Here is an 18,455-nt window from a genome sequence, read left to right as displayed (position 1 = left end):
CAGAAATGGTGAACGCGTCATGAAGATTGTTGCTGCAGGATGAAGGAGATCTGTTGTGTAATTTTCTGATGGTGTAATTGACCAGCTTTGTGGTGCAGTCAGAAACTGATCAGTCATCTTTAGAACTTAAAACAAAACTTAACCAACCTTTTCTTTTACATTAAACAAGTAGCACGGAATGACTGACAAGTTTCCCTTGCTGGCCTGGTCTGCAGAGCCATCCCCCAGCTGTTAGCAGAAGGCTGGTGCAGCTCGTGCAAGCAGCCATGCAGCTTCTGACAGAGCTTTAGGCAACCCGAGTCAAACATCAGAAGGTCTGCAGGTAGACAGGAATGCACCACGTTCTGATTTAAATGAGAGCTTGTGCCTTTTTACATTCTTGACAAATTTAGAAGGCAGGTCTTAAATGAATCCTGTTTTACTGATATAAACCTGGGATGCAAATAGGACTAAGATCGAAGTAAGCGGTCGAGTTAGAATTCCCATCCAGCCCGGTCAGATTACAGAGCAGTGTTTCTTTCAGGCTCCCGTTGTGTAGACAGAGGATAGAAAACCACACTTTTCAGTCTTACATGTATTCTTGGGAGAATTGTTTCCATGGAGATATATTTTGTCTCTAAATCTATAAAAGCCGGATTTTACTATAGCAAGAATCAGAACAGAACAGACAAGCAGGATTGCTTTGCTCTCTGCTCCTGGTGGTTTTCCATTACTGCTAATCTTGACATAGAACTTTCCAGTTTCCCGTGGCCCCTTCTGGTTCTTGGTTTCTTTTCTCTTCTGGTGAAATGAAGGGGCTAATTAGTAGATGATCCCTAAATTTCCCTGTACCCTGCACTGAGTGTGTTTCCTGTATTCTTGTTGTTGTGGGAAGTGATACCTGCTTGCTTTTTGAAGATGGAAAATGCTTTCTACTTTAGCTTTTAGTTTTATAGCCAGAGTGCACGAATTTAGTTGGTGATTTGGGATTCAAATGGTAGCTTCATTTCAGTTTTGCTTTGTAAAAATATAATGTGCTTTGCTCTTTTTATTTCTTTAAAATCAGCTTTTAATTTCTTACAAATTAGATTCTTAGTTATTTCTTTGGCTCCCTTTGAAAAGAAATAGTTTACATCCAGGAAACTTGCTGTTTCATTGAACGATATTTAGTTTACTTTTTCATGCCTGTTTCTGGAGATAACACACTTTATTGATGTGTAAGTGGAAATGCTTATAGGTATTTTTAATAAACGATTGTTATTTAAAAAACAGTTTTATAAAAAGTTGTTCTTTGATTCAGATATTATTCAGCCCTGCCTTAGGCTTCTTTTAGATGTTGGGAAAATAATAATAAGTGAAATAGATTAGCATTTTTCCCATGGAACAGCCTTCATCCTACCAGGAAAGGACAGACAAGTAAACTTAGATCAGATGGTGAGAATGTAGAAATAAATGGGTAAACAAGGTAAGAGACAGGGAGTGGTGGCATGGTGGGTTGGGTTTTCTGTTTTGTATGGGATAATCCCACACAAAGGCCACGCGAGATTCCAGGCAGGTGCCATGGCTTCAGCCAGCGTGGCCAGTTTACCCAGCAACAGGAGTTGGTTGTGGCCGCAGCAGACTGACTCAGAAGAAGGAGGGACAGGTGAGGACTGCCTGCTGGAACAGTTAGAGCCAAGCAGGCTAGTGCATAAATTCTTGGCTTTTACTCTGATGGAGTTGGGGAGCCATCAGAGGGTTCTGAGTAAAGGAAAATTGAACCTGAATTTACCTTTTAAAAATGGCTGCTTGTGAAGAGGTGATATGGGAGTGTTGTGGTGCGTTGAGTCAAGCTGCTGCTTGGGACACAGGCATCTGCTCCACACCTCCTGCCCAGCTTCCTGCTAACACACCCGAGAGGTAGTGGATGATGGCTCCAGTGTTCCGGTTCCTGCTGACCGCACGGGACACCCAGGTGGAGTTCCTGGGTCCTGGCTTCACCTTGGCCTGTCCTTGGTTGTTGCAGACATTTGGGAGAGTGAAATAGCGGTTGAACTCTGTGTCTCTCTCATTTTATTTTTCAAATTAAGAGGGAAAAGAGATTATATGAAGTTCAGAAAAAGGGAGTCTATTTTTTCCCCTTGGTTTGAAAAGCAGAGTGGCAGGTGGTTTTCATTTGTAGTTAGTTTCCGAGTATAAGTAGGGCCGAATGGCTTCCCATATGTTTATGGAACATTTATGTTTCTCTTGCTTAGTACCTGTTTGTGTCTTTTGCCTGTTTTTCTGCTAGTTGTTTGATTCATAAGTTCTCTATTTAGAAATTTTTAATAAAATACTATAAAATATTTTATTATGAAGTTTCAAACACACTGAGAAGTGAAAAAAATGTATCCCAAGCATCCCTACCCCTGCCCTCTGGTGTCCATGATCGTCTTCTGTCCTTCCGTCTCTGTGTCCATGCACTTGTTATCTTTTGAATGTATTTTAAAGTGGGTTGCAGATATCAGGACACTTCTAGACACATTAGGCTATGTGGATATATGTATTTAGGGTTTGAGACCTAGTCCTCCATGTAATGATGCACATTGTATTATTTGAACTTTGATGAGTAGATTCTCAAATTTGAAACTCTATCAAGTTATTCAAATAATTTTAGTAAGAAATACATTCTGCTATCTCCAAGTTTTTTGAAAGGTACATTAAAGCATCTTGTTTCGTGTTTCCATGCTTGCCTCCTTCACTGCGATTGCCCACTCACCCCACCCCTGCTTCTCAGTGGTAACCACTTGCGTTAGTTCTTTAGATATCTTTGTACAAATGCATAAGTGCGTAGAAACATATATTCTTGTTCCCCCTTTTGCAATAAAAGCATATCATGTACACCATCCTGACTTTTGTTTTATTCTCTTCATTTTTTTATGTTTGTGTTCTTTGTAAGTCTAGTTCTTTTTTTTTTCAGGATGGTATAATTTTCTATTGCATTGAGGAAAATTTTCATGATCTATTTAACCAGTTTTCTGTTGACGGATATTTGGATTATGTCTGAATCTCTACTTTTTCCAAACAATGCCTCTGTAGCCTTGTGGGTAAATTTGTCCACATTGCTAGAGTATCTGCAGGATGAAGTGGGGTTGTTGGGTGCGTGAGTGCAGGCATGTAGGTTGGTCTGAACATGGCTCATTGCTTTCTCTGCTGGATTTATACAGTTTATACGGCTGTCAGCAGAATACAAGCTTCACCAGGAGAGTATATGGTGAATTTTTTTGTTCTCTTGAATAGGTGAGAAATGTGTTTCATTAGTTCCATTTCTCTGATGAGTGATGCTGAATATCTTTTCACGTGATTAAGAACCACTTTTCTTTCTCTTTCTGTGAACTATTCTTCCATTCTTTTGTATGTGTTGTCAGTTTTTTATCACCAGTTTCCTTATGTGTTAAGGAGGCAAGCTTTTTAGTACAAGGTGAAGGCGTGCCTCATTCCTCAAACCCCGATTGTCATTTGCCTTTTCTTGTGTGTGTGGTTGCTGTTTGTTTTTCATGGTAGCAAAATAGGCATTGCAAGAGTTCTCATTTGCACTGAGTGTAGGGTTCCGTGGCGGTGAGCACCTTGTCGTGTTGGGCCACCGTCACTGTTATCTGTTCGTTGACATTGTACATCCAGCTGAGTCTACCACCATGCAACAGCTCCCCTTGTCTCCCATCCCTCCCCCCACCAGCCTCTTTGCTTTACTCTGTCCCTGTCTATCTGCCTCTCTCCGCCCGTATTTCAGCCCTGCATTGTTCTTAATGATCTTTATCGTCTTATGTTTTAATATTAGTAACACTTGTCCTCTCTCAATAATTGGAGTTTTCCTACCCTGAGCTATCCTCTGTAAGCATGACAGTTTTGCTTTTCCGATTTGATTCTGTAATCCATCTAGATTTTATTTTTTTGTAGGCTCTAAGACCTTAGTGCAAATACCCAAGTTGATCTGCCATGGTTGTAGCATAGATCAAGTTTCTGCATATGCACGAGAGTACTTCAAAAAACGTTGTGGAAAACAGAAATAAAAGATAGCAATTTTGGAGCAAAGAATTCTCTCTGTGGGCTCTATTCTTTCCTTACATGAAGGCCTCCTAGCCTGCAGTTTCATAGCTGAAGAAGTCCTTACAGCTGGGAAAACACATTTCCTTGGTTTTTAATGAGTGCCTTGACTGTTACCGACCCTTGGCCTCTCATTGCTAACTATCAGCTTCTCAAATATTGCGCTAGAGTTCCATTAGGATTTTAATTGGAATTGCAATTAATCTGTGAAGCAGTTGGAGAATTGACATTAAAGTTTCTAATGCATGAGCTTTGTAGTGTGTTCTTTTATTAATCTCCTTTTAGTAAAATGTTATATTTTCTCCCCGAAGGGTTTGCATCCAGTAGGATGCAATATGAAGTAAAACATATTTTGTAACAGTGTTTACAGATGTCTAGAAATACAGTTGCTTTTTAAAAAGTTTTATTGAGATCTCATTTCACATTCTTCACAATTCATTAAAGTGTGTAACTTAATATAGCTTAGTGTGCTCATCGGTATGTAAAATAGAATTGTAGATATGTAAAAAAAAAATCTTTTATCTTTATCGCCTTGAAAGGAAACCCTGCACCTTTCCTCAGACACTCCCCTCTTTACTCTCCTTAGTCCTGGGCAACAGTCTTTCTCCTTTTGGATGTTTGCTTTTTCTGGATAGTGCATATACATTGAATCATATCATATATTTGTGTCTTGGGACTGGACTGTTTCATATAGCATAATGTGATAAGGTTCATTTACGTTACAGCATGTATTTCGGTGCCTAAATAATGCTCTACTGTGTGGATTTACCAGATTTTGTTGAGTTGTTTCATCTTTTGGCTGGAATGAACATTTAAGGGCAGATTTTCTGTAGGCATATGTTTTTCTTGGAAAACAGACTTGGAGATGCACAAATGGCTAGCAGTGTATAAGTGTTCTGATTTCCCCAGATCTTGGCCAATACCATTTTAGCCCATCCAGGGTAAAGTGGTATCTTAGTTGGCTTATATGGACCAATTTTTGTTTTAAAGTCATAAGAATTGCTTAGAATTTATCTACTTGTTACTTTTTAGTAGCCAGTCATCATTATATGCAAGTAATAACAATTTTGCTTTTTTTTTTAACCTTGCATCTTTTTGTTTGAAAAAAAAATGGCTTCTTATTCTCTATGCTAAAGCCATTAAATAGAATATTGGATACAAGTAGTCGTGAGTGGCATTTTGTTTTGTTTCTGATCTTAAAGGGTCTACTGTCAGTGTTTCACTGTTAAATTCAGTGTTTGTCACAGGATTTTACTGGTGTAGTGGCCATTCATCAGGTTAGACAACTTACCTGCTAGGAAGTTTTCTAGAACAGATGTTGAATTTTATCATTTTTCCTTTGTTAAAATAATCTTACCCTTTTCTCTGTTGAAATAATCTGCTTTTCTTTTTAATCTATTAATTTTCTAATATGAAGTCAAATTGATGCAAATTCCACCTTCATCATGATTCATACTTTGCTTGGTCCAGTTTGCTAGTATTTGCATGTTGTTTTTAAAAACTGTGTTCACAGAAAATATCAACCTGTAATTTTCCTCTTTTACTTTCCTTGTTGGGTTTGGAATCCTATATCTCATAAAGTGCATAGGATAATTTTGTTTTGGTTTGGTTTTTTTGGAGTTTACCTAAGATTAGAATCACCTGTTCCTTGACTATTAAGTAAAGCTACTGTTCCTGGGAATATTTAACTGCTGATTTATATGTTCCCTAACCTTTCTATTTCTTTTTTGGGAGTCTTTCGTAAATTTTAGTTTTTCTAAATATATCCATTTTATATCAGTGTCAGTGGGTTTTTTTTTGTTATTACATTATTCATAAAATACTCTTGTTTTTGATCCTTCTCAGAAGTACCTGCAGTTAAGTTTCTATTTTCATGCAGTATATTGTAGTGCCCTGGGTTTTTTGTTTCTGTTTTTGTTTGTTTAAGAGAAAATGTCAACTTCATCAGTAATTTTTTTTTCTAAAGATTTATATATTTCCATTCGAAAGTCAGATATACAGAGAGCAGCAGAGACTGAGAGGAAGATCCTGTGTCCGCCGACCCACTATCCAAGCGACCAGAATGTCCTGTCCCGAGCTGATCTGAAGCCAGGAGCTTGGAGCCCACTCTGGAACTCCCATGTGGGTGCAGGGCCCCAAGGTGTTGGGCCATCCCTGACTGCCTTCCCAGGCCAGAAGCAGGGAGCTGGATGGGAAGCAGGGTCGCCAAGATTAGAATCAGTGCTCACCTGGGATCCTGGCACATGCAAGGTGAGGACCCTAGCTGGTAGACCACCGTGCTGGGTTCCACCAATAATATTTTAAAGATTTGTTTCTCTGGAAGACAGAACAGACAGCAAAGAGGAGAGGAATATTGTTAGGGAGGTATATTGTTAGGGAGCTGAATTGGAAGTGGAGCAGCTAGCACGGGGCCAGTGGCGCAATGGATAACACGTCTGACCACGGAAGTGGAGCAGCCAGGACATGAACTAGCGCTGAGGTGGGATGCCGATATCACAGGTGGCAGCTTACCTGGCAGTGCCACTCACCTTTTCTATCTTGTTTGTCAGTCTTACCGAAGTTCTCACTTGTACTATTTCAGCAAACCAACTTGTAGCTTTCCTAATAGTTTCTAGATATATTTATTTACTATTTCAGCAATTTTTGAGTTTTTTGCTTCTTGATTTGTGTTCCTTTGACTTTTTGGGTATTATGATTTCTCTGACTCCTAAAATTTGGATGCTTAGCTTACTAGTTTTCAGTCTTTTTTTTTCTGAATGTAAAGTATCCAAAGTTGTGGATTATTTCAACATACCTGCCTATTTTGCATTCTGCGCAATTAGATTTGTAGTTACTTTGTTATTAATTTTAAAGTATTTTAAAATTTCTTTCAGGATCTTAAAAGATTTAACCCGAATTATACTTTTCATTTTTCTCTTCTTTACTCAGTTGCATTATAGTCAGAGAAAATAATGTTAATCCTTTGAAACTGTTTGAGGAGCTGTTGTTGTGGTGTTGTGAGTGAAGCTGTAATACTGGCATCCCATATGAGCGCTGGTTCAAGTCCTGGCTGTCCCACTTGGATCCGGCTCTCTGCTCAGAGGCCCTAGTGCTTGGGCCACTGCCACCCACATGGAAGACATCCATAGAGTTTAGGCTTCTGGCTTTTAGCCTGACCATGTCCTGGGTGTTGGCAGCCTTTTCAGAAAGTGAGTCAGCAGATAGAAGAGCTATCTCTCTATGTAATTTTGCCTTTCAAATAAATGAATTGATGTTAAAGGAGGAACGTTTATTCGAGAGACAGCGGACTCCCATGTGCTGACTCAGCCTCCCAGTGTCAGCTGTGGCCATGGCTGGGCTGCAGCTGGAAAAAGCAAACGGAGGGATTTCCTTGGGGAGGTGTGATGACATTTATGATTAGCTTTTATTTTTACAGTCCATTGTTGTTTGAGATATGGTCTGATTTTTAACCATTTAGCTTGCTCTGTTTTTGTCCTTTGTGTTACTGAAGGTTTGACAGCCTGAGATGATTTTGCCCACAGTGGCTATTTGGCTCTCTCTTGATACAGTTTTGATCATTACCTGGGCACCTAGTGGATGGAGACCAGAGATTGCCCTAAACATCTACCATGCACAAGGTAGCCCCCATGCCACCGGGTATTCAGGACGTCGGTAGGGCTGGGAGTGGCACAGATCTTACTGTGTGTGCTTGCTGGATGGCTAAGGGAAAATCCCTCGCAAATGTTTCCTGCGTTATTTACCCAGTCTGGCTATTATGTTCCTCCAGAATCACATGGATAAGCCCAGCACCTCTTGCCTTACCCGGTGAAGCATGCTGACGGGTTTCCTTTCCTTTGGTGTTTTCTGAATTTCCACAGGGTGTTTTGCAGTTTAAATCTGGGATATTTTACTTTAAATGCAACTTATTTTTTGACCTGCCTTAATTGGGTTTGTTTGGCATGTTTCACAATTGCATCTCATTTATTATACTGGATAATTTGAGAGACTAGTGAAATCATTAGGTTAGTATTGTAATTTAAGAAAGAGGTACCTGAACTATGAGGTTGACTTATGTATAATTGATTGCATTTTCCCCAGTGTTATGGAATAAAGATCTGAGGTGATTTCTTCCTCGCCATCCCGCCCCTGCCATCTGCCCGTAGAGTGGGATTTCCTCCTGTCCACTGTGCCATATCTCAATTTGGTTTGAAATGTAAATTGCCTTGGGTTTCCGCAGCAGTACATAAAAAGGAAACCAAAGGATGAAAGCTTCCATTTCTATTTTTCCTGTGATGAAACTATCACCTGACAAGGAATTCTTTGCAGTTTGTGTTTGTCTTTAAAACACTTAGAATTACAGTTTACTTAAATGATATGATAGAATTAAAATTACACAGATTAGCTGCCTGAGACCCTCGGGAGTCTCTTGTCAAGCATCCTTTGATCTTGTGCATCAGGAGTCCCCAGGCCTCCACGGCTGACTGTCTACATGGAGAGAAAGGAAGCGAATTCCGCCTGCTATTCATCAACCCTGAATAGAAGATAATTAAGAATGATACCAGCTCTTAAGCATAACACACAAATCACACTTATTTGCTAACAAAATAAAGCTTGCAAATAGACCTTAAGAACTAAAGTTGTTTAAATGAAAATTAATTTAGCTTATTTGAATGCGCCTGCATTGAATTTCATGTCATCATTAACACCCTTTTCTTGAGGAGAAAAAAAGTCACAGTGTTTCTAAGAGAAGCACTAGTTTTTCTTTCTTACCCAATTACCTTCATTTGTAGGGTAAAATTAATATATTTCTAGCATTTAAAAAAAAAAGGCTGTTTTTGGAACAGTGGAACAGCTGGCGAGAATAGGGATGGCTTCTTCAGTTGGCTGCTTGCTGTTGCTGGCTAAGAGTGGATACCTGGAACTGAGAGGAGCAGAGAGGTTTTTGTTTATAAACATTTTTCCTCTTCCCATGTGTTCCCAAATGATTAAAAGCACTAAGCTGTCTAATTTGACTTTATGTTCAAGTTTTTGAAGTTGTGTGATGAAGCATTATCAATTATTGCGACCCCTGAATGATACAGTTCTGCATTTCTAGTTCATGCTGTCAGCTTGTGGGGTTTGGAAGTGCGGTGCTATTTGCTTTCATGTGGTCATTTAGGTGGCCAGAGTTCTATTTTCTAAAAATAGTTGTCTTTATTGTTTGAAAGAGAGAATGAGAGAGAGGGGTGGGATGAGAATGGAAGGAGCTGAGGTCTACAGTGGCTGGCTCTCCTGAAGCCTGCAGTGCAGTAGCCAGGGCTGGGCTGGGGGAAGCCAGAAGCCTGGAACTCAGCGGGGACTCCCAAAGAGACCCAGGCACACAGCCATCATTGCTACACCCAGCGTGCAAATGAGCAGGAAGCTGGACTTGGGAGCAGGGCCAGGAGTCAAACCCAGGCTCTGACATGGGATGCGGAGTTCCAACTGGCATCTTAACTTCCGTGCTAAACTGCATTGAATTTTGAGGATTCGTTCTACATTCTGAAAGCAAGCTCTTTATCATGATTTGTAGAGATTTGTGATTATTACAGACTTGCAAGCAAAGAGAAATCCTGTTTATTCTTTAGCCAGTTGTCACAATGGTATCACCTTATCAAACTTTGGGGCAGCATCACAGCCAGATTGACACTGACATGGTCAAGATGCAGACATTCCTCTCAGTACAAGGATACCTTATATTGTCCTTTTATTGCCACATATTTTCTCTCATCTCTTTCTTAACCTCTGACAGCCATTAATCAGTCCTTCAGTTCTGTAATGTTGTCAGTTCAAGAGTATTAGGTCTACTGGAGCCTGCACTGTGGCACAGTGAGTTTAGCTGCCACTTTTGACCTCAGCATCCCTCATATCCTTCCTTTCCATGTTTAAACCCAAGTTTGAGTGGTGGCTGCTCCACTTCTGATCAGTTCCCTAACCATGTGCCTGGGAAAGCAGTAGAGAGAGGATGACCTGTGTGACCCATGTGGGAGTTCCAGATGGTGTTCCTGACTCCTGGCTTTGGTCTAGTCCAGGTTATGACTGCCACTTGGGAAGTAAATAAGCAGATGGAATATCTTTCTGTCTCTCTTCTTTCCATCATTTTGCCTTTCAAATAAATAAACCTTTAAAGAAGTATCGTATACATAAAATTGTGTAGTATATAATCTTTTAAGTTTGGCTTATCTTCAGCAACAATTCTTGTTATTATATATGTCAATGGTTTGCTCTTTCTTATTGCTGATAATTACTTCCTATTAGATGTACCATTATTTAACTGTTTACCCATGTGATTTGTGGCATTGATCTACACTCCAGGCTGTTTTTAAATGACTGAATATTATCCTATTGAATGGACTAGGCATGCATATTTTGTTTTTTACCACTTGATAAACACTTGAACTATTTATGGCCTTTGGCTATTATAAAACATGCTGTTCTGAGCATTCATATACAAGCTTGTCTTTGGCCATCTGTTTCTGATTCTCTTGAGTTGCGACTGAACTGGAATTGCTGTTATATGGTAACTCGACTTGTTTGTGAAACTGCCATGCTGCTTTCTAGAGTGGCTGCCCATCAGCAGTGTATGAGCGCTTTTATTTCTCTGCATACACTCCCTGATTTTTTTTTTCCGCTCTCAAGTTTCGTATTTTAGTTCATCAACCAGTCTGAATGCTTTTTTAATATGAGAGATTTAGTGGAATGTTTTTCCCCTTACCCTATGAATAACTAATTGTTCCAGAACTATTTGTTGAGAAGAATAATTTTCTTCTATTGAATTCATGTTGGATTCATTTTGTACCTTTGTCAAATATCAGTTTGGTAGGGTGAGCACTGTGACACTGCAGTGTTAGTTTCTGCTTGTCATGTCCATCCCACATCAGAGTACCGGTTCAAATCCTACTCATTCTACTCCTGATCTAGTTCCCTGCTGTTACTTTCAGGAAGGCAGTGGACAATGCTTCAAGTTCTTACATCCCTGCCACCCACATAGGACACAGAGTTCCTGGCCTCTGGCTTTGGCCTGGCCCAAATCTGGCTGTTATGGAGTGAACTAGTGGATGGAATTCTCTCTGTCTTTGTTTATTCCACTCTTTGTCACTTTGACTTTCAAATAAATAATTAAATAGATCTTTTAAAAGATCAGTTGTGTGAGTCTGTTTCTTGATTTTTCATTGTGTCTGCCCCACTGCCAGCATTGCACTGTAGCTAAGCAGTAAATCTTGCAGTTGGGTAAACTGGTTGTTTCTACTTTGATCTTTTGCAAAATGATTTCTAGCTGCTTTGGATCTTTTGCTTCTCTATATCCAAATTAAAATAACCATGGGTGTATCTGTAAAAGTCTTTTTGGATTTTGAATGTATCTCTTGAAGCCTGTATATTACTTTGGGGAAAAGTTTACTTATTTTTATGGGAAAGATAGATATAAAGAGAGAATGAGAGATGGAGAGAAAGATCTCTGTCTGCTGATTCACTCCCTAAGTGGCCACAATGGCTGGAGTCAAGCTGATCTGAAGCTAGGAGTCAGGAGCTTCTTGCAGGTCTCCCACACAGGTGCAGGGTCCCAAGGCTTTGGGCCATCCTCCACTGCTTTCCCAGGCCACAAGCAGGGAGTTGGATGGGAAGCGGGGCCATCAGGTTTAGAACTGTTGCGCATATAGGATCCCAGCACATGCAAGATGAGGGCTTTAGCCACTAGGCTACAGTGCCGGGCCTGGAAAATGGATATATGTGGGCTACAGAGAACAGACTTTGATTGGGCCCTTCTCTTTCTGTGCCTACTGAAGTTTCTGGGGGTGATTCTCGCTTCTTCAGCTTGAAATGTGGGAGATATGGATCAAGAAGAAAACCCAGATAAATGCCTACCATGTCATTGCTTAGGTAGGAAGGTTCCTAATTGGTCTTCTACCTTCTTCATCGCTCAGTGTCTTCTACTATTTGTTATTCTTAACAGGTGGTATGAAGAAAACATGTGTTTTCTTCCATTTTCCCAGAAGATTCGGGAAATTGAATTTTCTTTTGTAAAAGTTAAATGTAGATAGTAGAGATCATTTCATATTTGTATAAGTTGCATACTTAATCTATTATTAAAACCATTGTGTTGTATTTTATGAATATATATTCTTTGCCAGTCCCCTACCAATGAGCCATGTAGGTTGTTTTTAGTCCTTTGCTATATTTTTATTTAAAAAAGGATTTATGTATGCATTTGAAAGGCAGAGAGGGAGGCAGAAATAGAGAGGGTTTGATATTCCCTTGCTGATTTGCACTCCAAATGGCTGGACTAGGCTAGTAGCTGGGAACTCATCTGGATAACCCAAAAGGGTGGCAGAGACTCAGACACTTGTGCCATCTTGCACATCTTTTGCAGGTGCCTTAGAGGAAGTCAGGAGGGTCAGAATAGCTGGATCATGAGCTGACACCTGAATGGGATGCGGATGTCACAAGCAGTGCCTCAGTCTGCAGCTCCCGCCTCAGGGTCTTGCTCTTCCAAACAGTGCTAAATGAATAACTTCATAGTTATTAGGAATCTTCAAAGGGTTCATGAGAAGTAGGTATTCTAAAGAAATTACACATGAATTAAAATTTTTTTTTTGCATCAAGTAAGCTTATCTTTTTAGTTAGCTTTTCATTACTTTCACTAAAATGTCTGAGAAGAGCCATGTAATAGGAAAGAAGGTTTACGTCAGCTCACACCTTGCAGCTCAAGATTGCTTGGCCGATTAGCCTGGCATCCAGCGGAGGTTGGTAGTCGCAGATTCTGTGTAGAAGTGTGATCCCATGACAAACCAAAAAGCAGCAGGAATAGGATATGTGTTATTTTTTTGTGCCTGATGTGGTCTCTCTATGTAAGTGTGCTGATATTTGATTGTGAGGCTCCACTTGAGCGATCTAAACCAATCGATTGACTTACTATAATGACTTACCTTAAGCCATGGTTGAATCAGGCCCCTGCCTAATTCACCAGTGGGTAACATAAGACATTGTGTTTAAACCTCTATGTGAGTTTGGGGAAACCAAATCCTGTTCAAATTGCAGCACTTAAATGAACTCTCTGAATTGCGCATGTACATAATAATGTGCATGAAGCCAATATGACTGAAAGATAGAATATTGGGCATAAAGTTGCTGAGTTAAAGGATATGTACATTTTACACTCTGATAGGTAATGTAAAATGAGCTTCCAGAGAGATTGGTTGATAATTGTCCTGATGTTAACGTATATAGAACCTTTTAGCATTCCTCAAATGGATTTTAGTGATGGGTTGTCGAAGGAAAAGATTTTTTTCAGACCAATAATCCAGTCTTCTAGAGATGTTTGAATCATGCTACGTGAGGTTTGTTTGCTGTTAGGTCTTAGAGTACTTCATTCCTCAACGGCTCTTAACTTCCCATTGGAGTGTGAATTGTGCTCCTGTGGTTACTGATGTTAAGCATTTTCACTCAAACACATTTCTTTTGGTTTGAACAATGATTTGTTCACTGATTTATTACTGATTGTTCACTGATTTATTCCAGCCTGAGCTTTTTCCAAGGGATTCTTCTTTTTTCTAATTAAATATGAGGTGGGGAATGTTCAACCATAAGAGAGCTTTAAAATATTTCAGTCTGATTCTGGCAGCCACGCGCAGGACTCAAAATCCAATGAATCTATAACAGACTAATGTTTAAGTTGATAACTTTGTGTGGCCCACGAGTGATGTTATAAGTATTTAAACCCTTGGCAGAAAAAGGTTCAGCATCCTGAATTAAATCAGTAAGGGTGGTGGATAAGCTGATCATTATCATTTTATCATTTTTTGAGTATACTATATAATATTGGCTACTTTTGGTCTTGTTTCTTATCAGAGTATTCCACTGTATAGACCACGAGCTACTTTATCATTCTCTTGAAGAATGGATTATATACAGCTTTTGGTTAATATGAACAGAGCTTTTGTGTACATTTTTGTATATGCTGTTTGGTAGTCAGAGCTTAACTATTTTTTTAAAATGTCTTTAATCAGGATAGTTTTTTTTTTTAAGGTTATTTATGGAAATTTGCTGGCTCATCTTCAAATGGCTACAGCGACCTGGGCTAGGCCAGGGCAAAGCCAAGAGCCAGGAGCTTCTTCCTAGTCTCCCATGTGGATGGCTGCAGCGGGCTTAGGGACTGGAGCCATCTTCCATTACTTTTCCAGGCACCTTAGTGGGAAGCTAGATCAAAAATGGAGCAGCTGGTACTGTAATTGGCACCCATATGGGATGTGGGTGTTGCAGTGCTGGCTTAACCCACTGTGCAATAATGTTAATCACATAGGATAGTTTTAATCTCACAAACTGTCTCTTGGATTTTTAAAAATTTGTTTTATTATTTCTTTGAAAGATTTATCCACTTGGAGGTCAGTATTATGACATAGTGTCATATGGATGCCAGTTTCAGTTCCAGCTGCTCTGCTTTTTCATCCAGGTCCCTGCTAAAGTGCTTGGGGAAACAGCTGAAGATGCCCCAAATGCTTGGGCCCCTGTACCCCTCTAAGAGTCAAGGATGGAGTTCCAGGCTCCTGGTGTTAAGCTGCACCAGTCCTGGATGTTGTGGCCATTTGGGAGGTAAACCAGTAGATGAAAGCTCAACCTCTAGTTCTCAACCCTAGCACTGTGCCTTTCAAATAAATAATTGATTCTTTAAAAAGGCAAAGTGACAGAGAGAGATTGAGAAAGAAAAAGATCTTACATCCTCTGGTTCACTGTTCAAGGGCCTGCAAGGGCCAAGGCACAGCCAGGCTGAAACCACGAGCCTGGAACTCCTACAAGTTTCCCCTGTGAGTGACGAGGAGCCCAAAGACTCAGGCCATTTTCCATTACTTTCCCTGTCGTTTTAGGGAGTTGAAATTATTTTCCATTCATCAATTTATACACTATATTTTGGGTACTTTTCTCAGTGACTAAGATTTTCTTTCCATAGTTGCTCTCAGTGGGTAATAACAAAATGAACTTGAAAGTGTCAGTATATAGTTACTGTTTTACTTTATCACTTAGCCAAAATCTGCTCAATAAGCATCCTTTTTGAGTTAAAGTATTATCCCAGTATTCCATCATTTCTAGAGTGTTTAAGATTTAGTTTAATAGTATGAGGATACTTGGAAAAGCTCATGGAAAACAATTTTTTTTTGCCCCCAAATAAATGTCTTTTAGTTTTATTTTCTCATGAGCTTTTGAAGTGTCCTGGTGCATTCCTTGATTTTCCTACCCCTGGAAAGAAGTTGCCAAGCCTCTTTATCCATGCTTAATCCAGTATGGTTGCCTTTCCCTTTCCCCCCACTAAATTCCTTTTCTCTTGTGTTTGAATAGTATAAATTTTCTTTCTTTTTTTTTTCTTTCTGTCCTCAAAATTCCGCTGTGCGTGACAATCATTTTGCTGATATGCAGCTTTATCAGGTAGGACTCTTACGTGTCATGTTGGACTCCCAAATTGTGTTGTGGAACTTTCCAGGGGACAAGCTGTCCACCCTGACTCTCGTACGTTGGCTTGATCTGTCTGAAATCTTGTGAACGCTGTTGGGCTTTTAAAGGCATATATACCTCAACCTCAAGGGCATGCTTGCCAAATTTGTTATGCTTCTATTTGAAAATGAAATATTTAAGTGTTTTCTTCAAAAATATTGTTGCTTTATGTCTCCGGCTTTCTCTAATATTGATCTGTCTATAGTTCTGTATGTTGTCTTGTTTATATGAATAAGTGCTTATAAATACATCAGTGCTAATCCGAACATTCATGTATGTTTTTTGTGTGTATATCCTTTACCGCAAAACATATTCTCGACTATGCATTTTTTCCAAAATATAATCCCATGAAAATATGTTAATCTGAGATGCTGGGTCGAGTAGCACAAAAAATGGTATAAGTTCCCTCGACCTTTCTTGAGAGATTCAGCAGACACATTAGCGTATTAGAGCTGTTGCTTTTATGCAGTATAGAAATTGTTTATCTGTGTTTATCTCAGCATCTTACAGAAATAAGTGAGTACAGAACACTTTGTAATGCCCAAGGGTGTTCTGGGAAAGGTTTCCAACAACTGTGAAGAGGTCTTTTCTTGCAGTATTTTAAGCCCTAAAATGGCCTACAAGTGAGTAAATTTTGGACACTTGAGGCGTCTGGCTAACCTGTACTCGGCTTGTGTTCACTGGTGAAAGTGCCTCTTGAAGCAGGGCGTTGGTTTCCTCACCTTCTGGTGGCCTCTAAGAAGAAGTTTGAAAACTGTAGCAATCTGGTTTTTGATTGGAAAGTTATGTTTTGTCTTTTTATCATTGTTTAATTATTGTTTCTCTTTCACAAAATTTGCTCTTATATTTAAAAAACATATTTATTGTTTCAGATAGCATGACACAGGAAAGGAGACCTCCCAAACTTGCCTTTATGTCCAGAGGTGTTGGGGACAAGGGTTCATCCAGTCATAGTAAACCAAAGGCTACAGGTATGAATCTGTAGGGTACGACCCTTCGTAATTGATGTGATACCTGATTTGCCATGCTATTAAAATATGAGTTATTGCTCTATGACATATATGTAGACTTCTTTTAGGCATTTTTAAGAGTTTATGAATTTTATAAAGAAAAGTCTTATATAGATGCTATTGTTTAAGAGTTTCCAACATTTCTTACCTGATGAAAAGTTTCTTGTGGACTTGTGACTTTTGCTGGTCCATAATCAGCTTAATTTTGAAGCTGATTTGTGTATATAGCTTGCAATTACAACTGTGTAAAATACTCCTGTGTAGACAGAAAAATACAGAATAAAGTATACATGAGATTAATTGTGTGGATTTTGCTTATCACACATGGCACAGATTAAATTTCCAACTGTTTAGTGGAACTTTTTGTCTCTCTTCCGGAAGCTATTCCCAGTCTGTGTGCAGTCCACAGCTTTGTCGTTATTGTTACTTCAGATTTATACAAAGGTAGTCATACATACCAAATAGCTTACTTAAAAAGTTTAAAGTTGATTTTTGTTTGTCCATCAGTTATGGGTTAGGAGAGAAGAATATGTTTTCCTTATTTATCTAGTGAATAAAACTATTAAAACTTGTTTAAAAGGAAATTGTAAGAAATATGTGATGTCAGGGCTTTGGAGACGAGACTTGGAATTAATTGTAGGATATTTAAGGTGATAGTGTGTTCCATGTTAACATATAGTTGTCTATAGGGTAGCTCAAGCTTGTTGCCCTCTCTTAAATATGACTAGCCTTGGTGTGCTAATTATGTTGTAGCAGATCTTAGATACAGGTATTGAGTTCACTGTTTAAATGAGAAAACAACAACAACAACAATAATAAACCCTCAGTTGCAGTGTGGGTTCTGGATACTCAGCTGCTCTCTGCTGTGCAGTGGTTTCTTAGGTTATACTGAAGCAGGCCACGGTCTCTGAGTGCCCACAACACAGTAACTCTCTTATTGGGTAAATCGGATATGTAAGAAGTCGGACTGCTTTAGCTGTTTAGTGATTAACCAGTTCAGAATGTTTATCCTTACGTCTTTTTAAACTGAATTTATACCTTGATTTGTATATAGCATTTGAAAAGTTTTAATTCTAAAAAGAACCATTTTGAAATGCAGTCATATGGCACTAAACAATGGGGATATATTCAGAGAATGCATTGTTAGGCAGTATATTTGTGATGTGAAAGTCATTGAATGAACTTACACAAATACAATGGAAATGCCGTAGCAGTTACAGTCAGATGTAAAGTAGAATGTTGCTATATGGCATACAACTTTAATAGTTGAAATTTGTGAACTAGCAGCTTCATCACATGAAACTGGGGAAAGATGATTTTTGACACTTAGAAATGAGCTTCAGCACAGGTAATGAGTTCTAAAAAGGGGTTTATTTAAAGATAAAATGTGCCTGCCTTAGTGCTGTTTCCCTCCTGTATTGACTCTGGATGAGAAGAACCTGTTACATTGCCAGAATGGTTACCAAGATTTTAAAAACTGAAGATAATGAGAAAATATACTGTGTTTGTATCCATCTATTGGTTATATGAACTGTTGTTAATATCACATGCTTTATTTCTCATATTAAAAAAAAAACACCTTTCACAACATATTGACTTTAATTTTAAAAGGAACTTTTCTTGTTCCATAGGATCTACCTCAGAGCCTGGAAATAGAAACAGATCTGAATTATTTTATAACCTAAATGGGTCTTCTGTTGACTCACAACCACAGTCCAAATCAAAAAATGCATGGTACATTGATGAAGGTAATCTATTACTTTAGTGTTTTTTTTTTCTTTAAATAATGATCCTCTTTTTCACTCATCAGAGAAAATGACTTTTTCACCAGTTTTTGTAGTTTTTAGAAATAGAATGAGCAGAAAATTCTTATACTATTTCTGGCTGTAATATTGCATACAATTTAAACTGCAGAATCACGGAGCA

The 18,455-nt window shown here is 38.9% G+C and overlaps 1 protein-coding gene and 1 long non-coding RNA gene across 7 annotated transcripts in view; both read left to right on the top strand.

Moving 5' to 3' along the window:
• The window catches only part of CYLD (CYLD lysine 63 deubiquitinase), a 59,208-nt gene that overhangs the window by 14,384 nt on the left and 26,369 nt on the right, over window positions 1-18,455 (top strand). For 3 of the 6 annotated variants that reach the window (XM_040982723.1, XM_040982721.1, XM_040982722.1), the window contains exons 6-7: window positions 16,392-16,490; window positions 18,161-18,277. In XM_040982723.1, coding sequence (XP_040838657.1) covers window positions 16,392-16,490; window positions 18,161-18,277 — 216 coding nt within the window. Of the gene's footprint in view, window positions 1-15,444; window positions 15,454-16,391; window positions 16,491-18,160; window positions 18,278-18,455 lie in introns of all 6 variants that reach the window. The other 3 variants (XM_040982720.1, XM_040982719.1, XM_040982724.1) reach the window with 2 other exon arrangements.
• On the top strand, window positions 11,677-13,741 carry LOC121158093. The gene is made up of 2 exons (XR_005884138.1): window positions 11,677-13,610; window positions 13,644-13,741. It is a non-coding gene; the product is annotated as an uncharacterized LOC121158093 (long non-coding RNA).

Source organism: Ochotona curzoniae, unplaced genomic scaffold (assembly GCF_017591425.1).
Source record: "Ochotona curzoniae isolate NIBS_2020 unplaced genomic scaffold, NIBS_Ocur_1.0 contig_3622, whole genome shotgun sequence".
Taxonomy (NCBI): domain Eukaryota; kingdom Metazoa; phylum Chordata; class Mammalia; order Lagomorpha; family Ochotonidae; genus Ochotona; species Ochotona curzoniae.
Note: the sequence above shows the minus strand (reverse complement) of the source record. Positions and strands in the feature narration are given on the sequence as shown.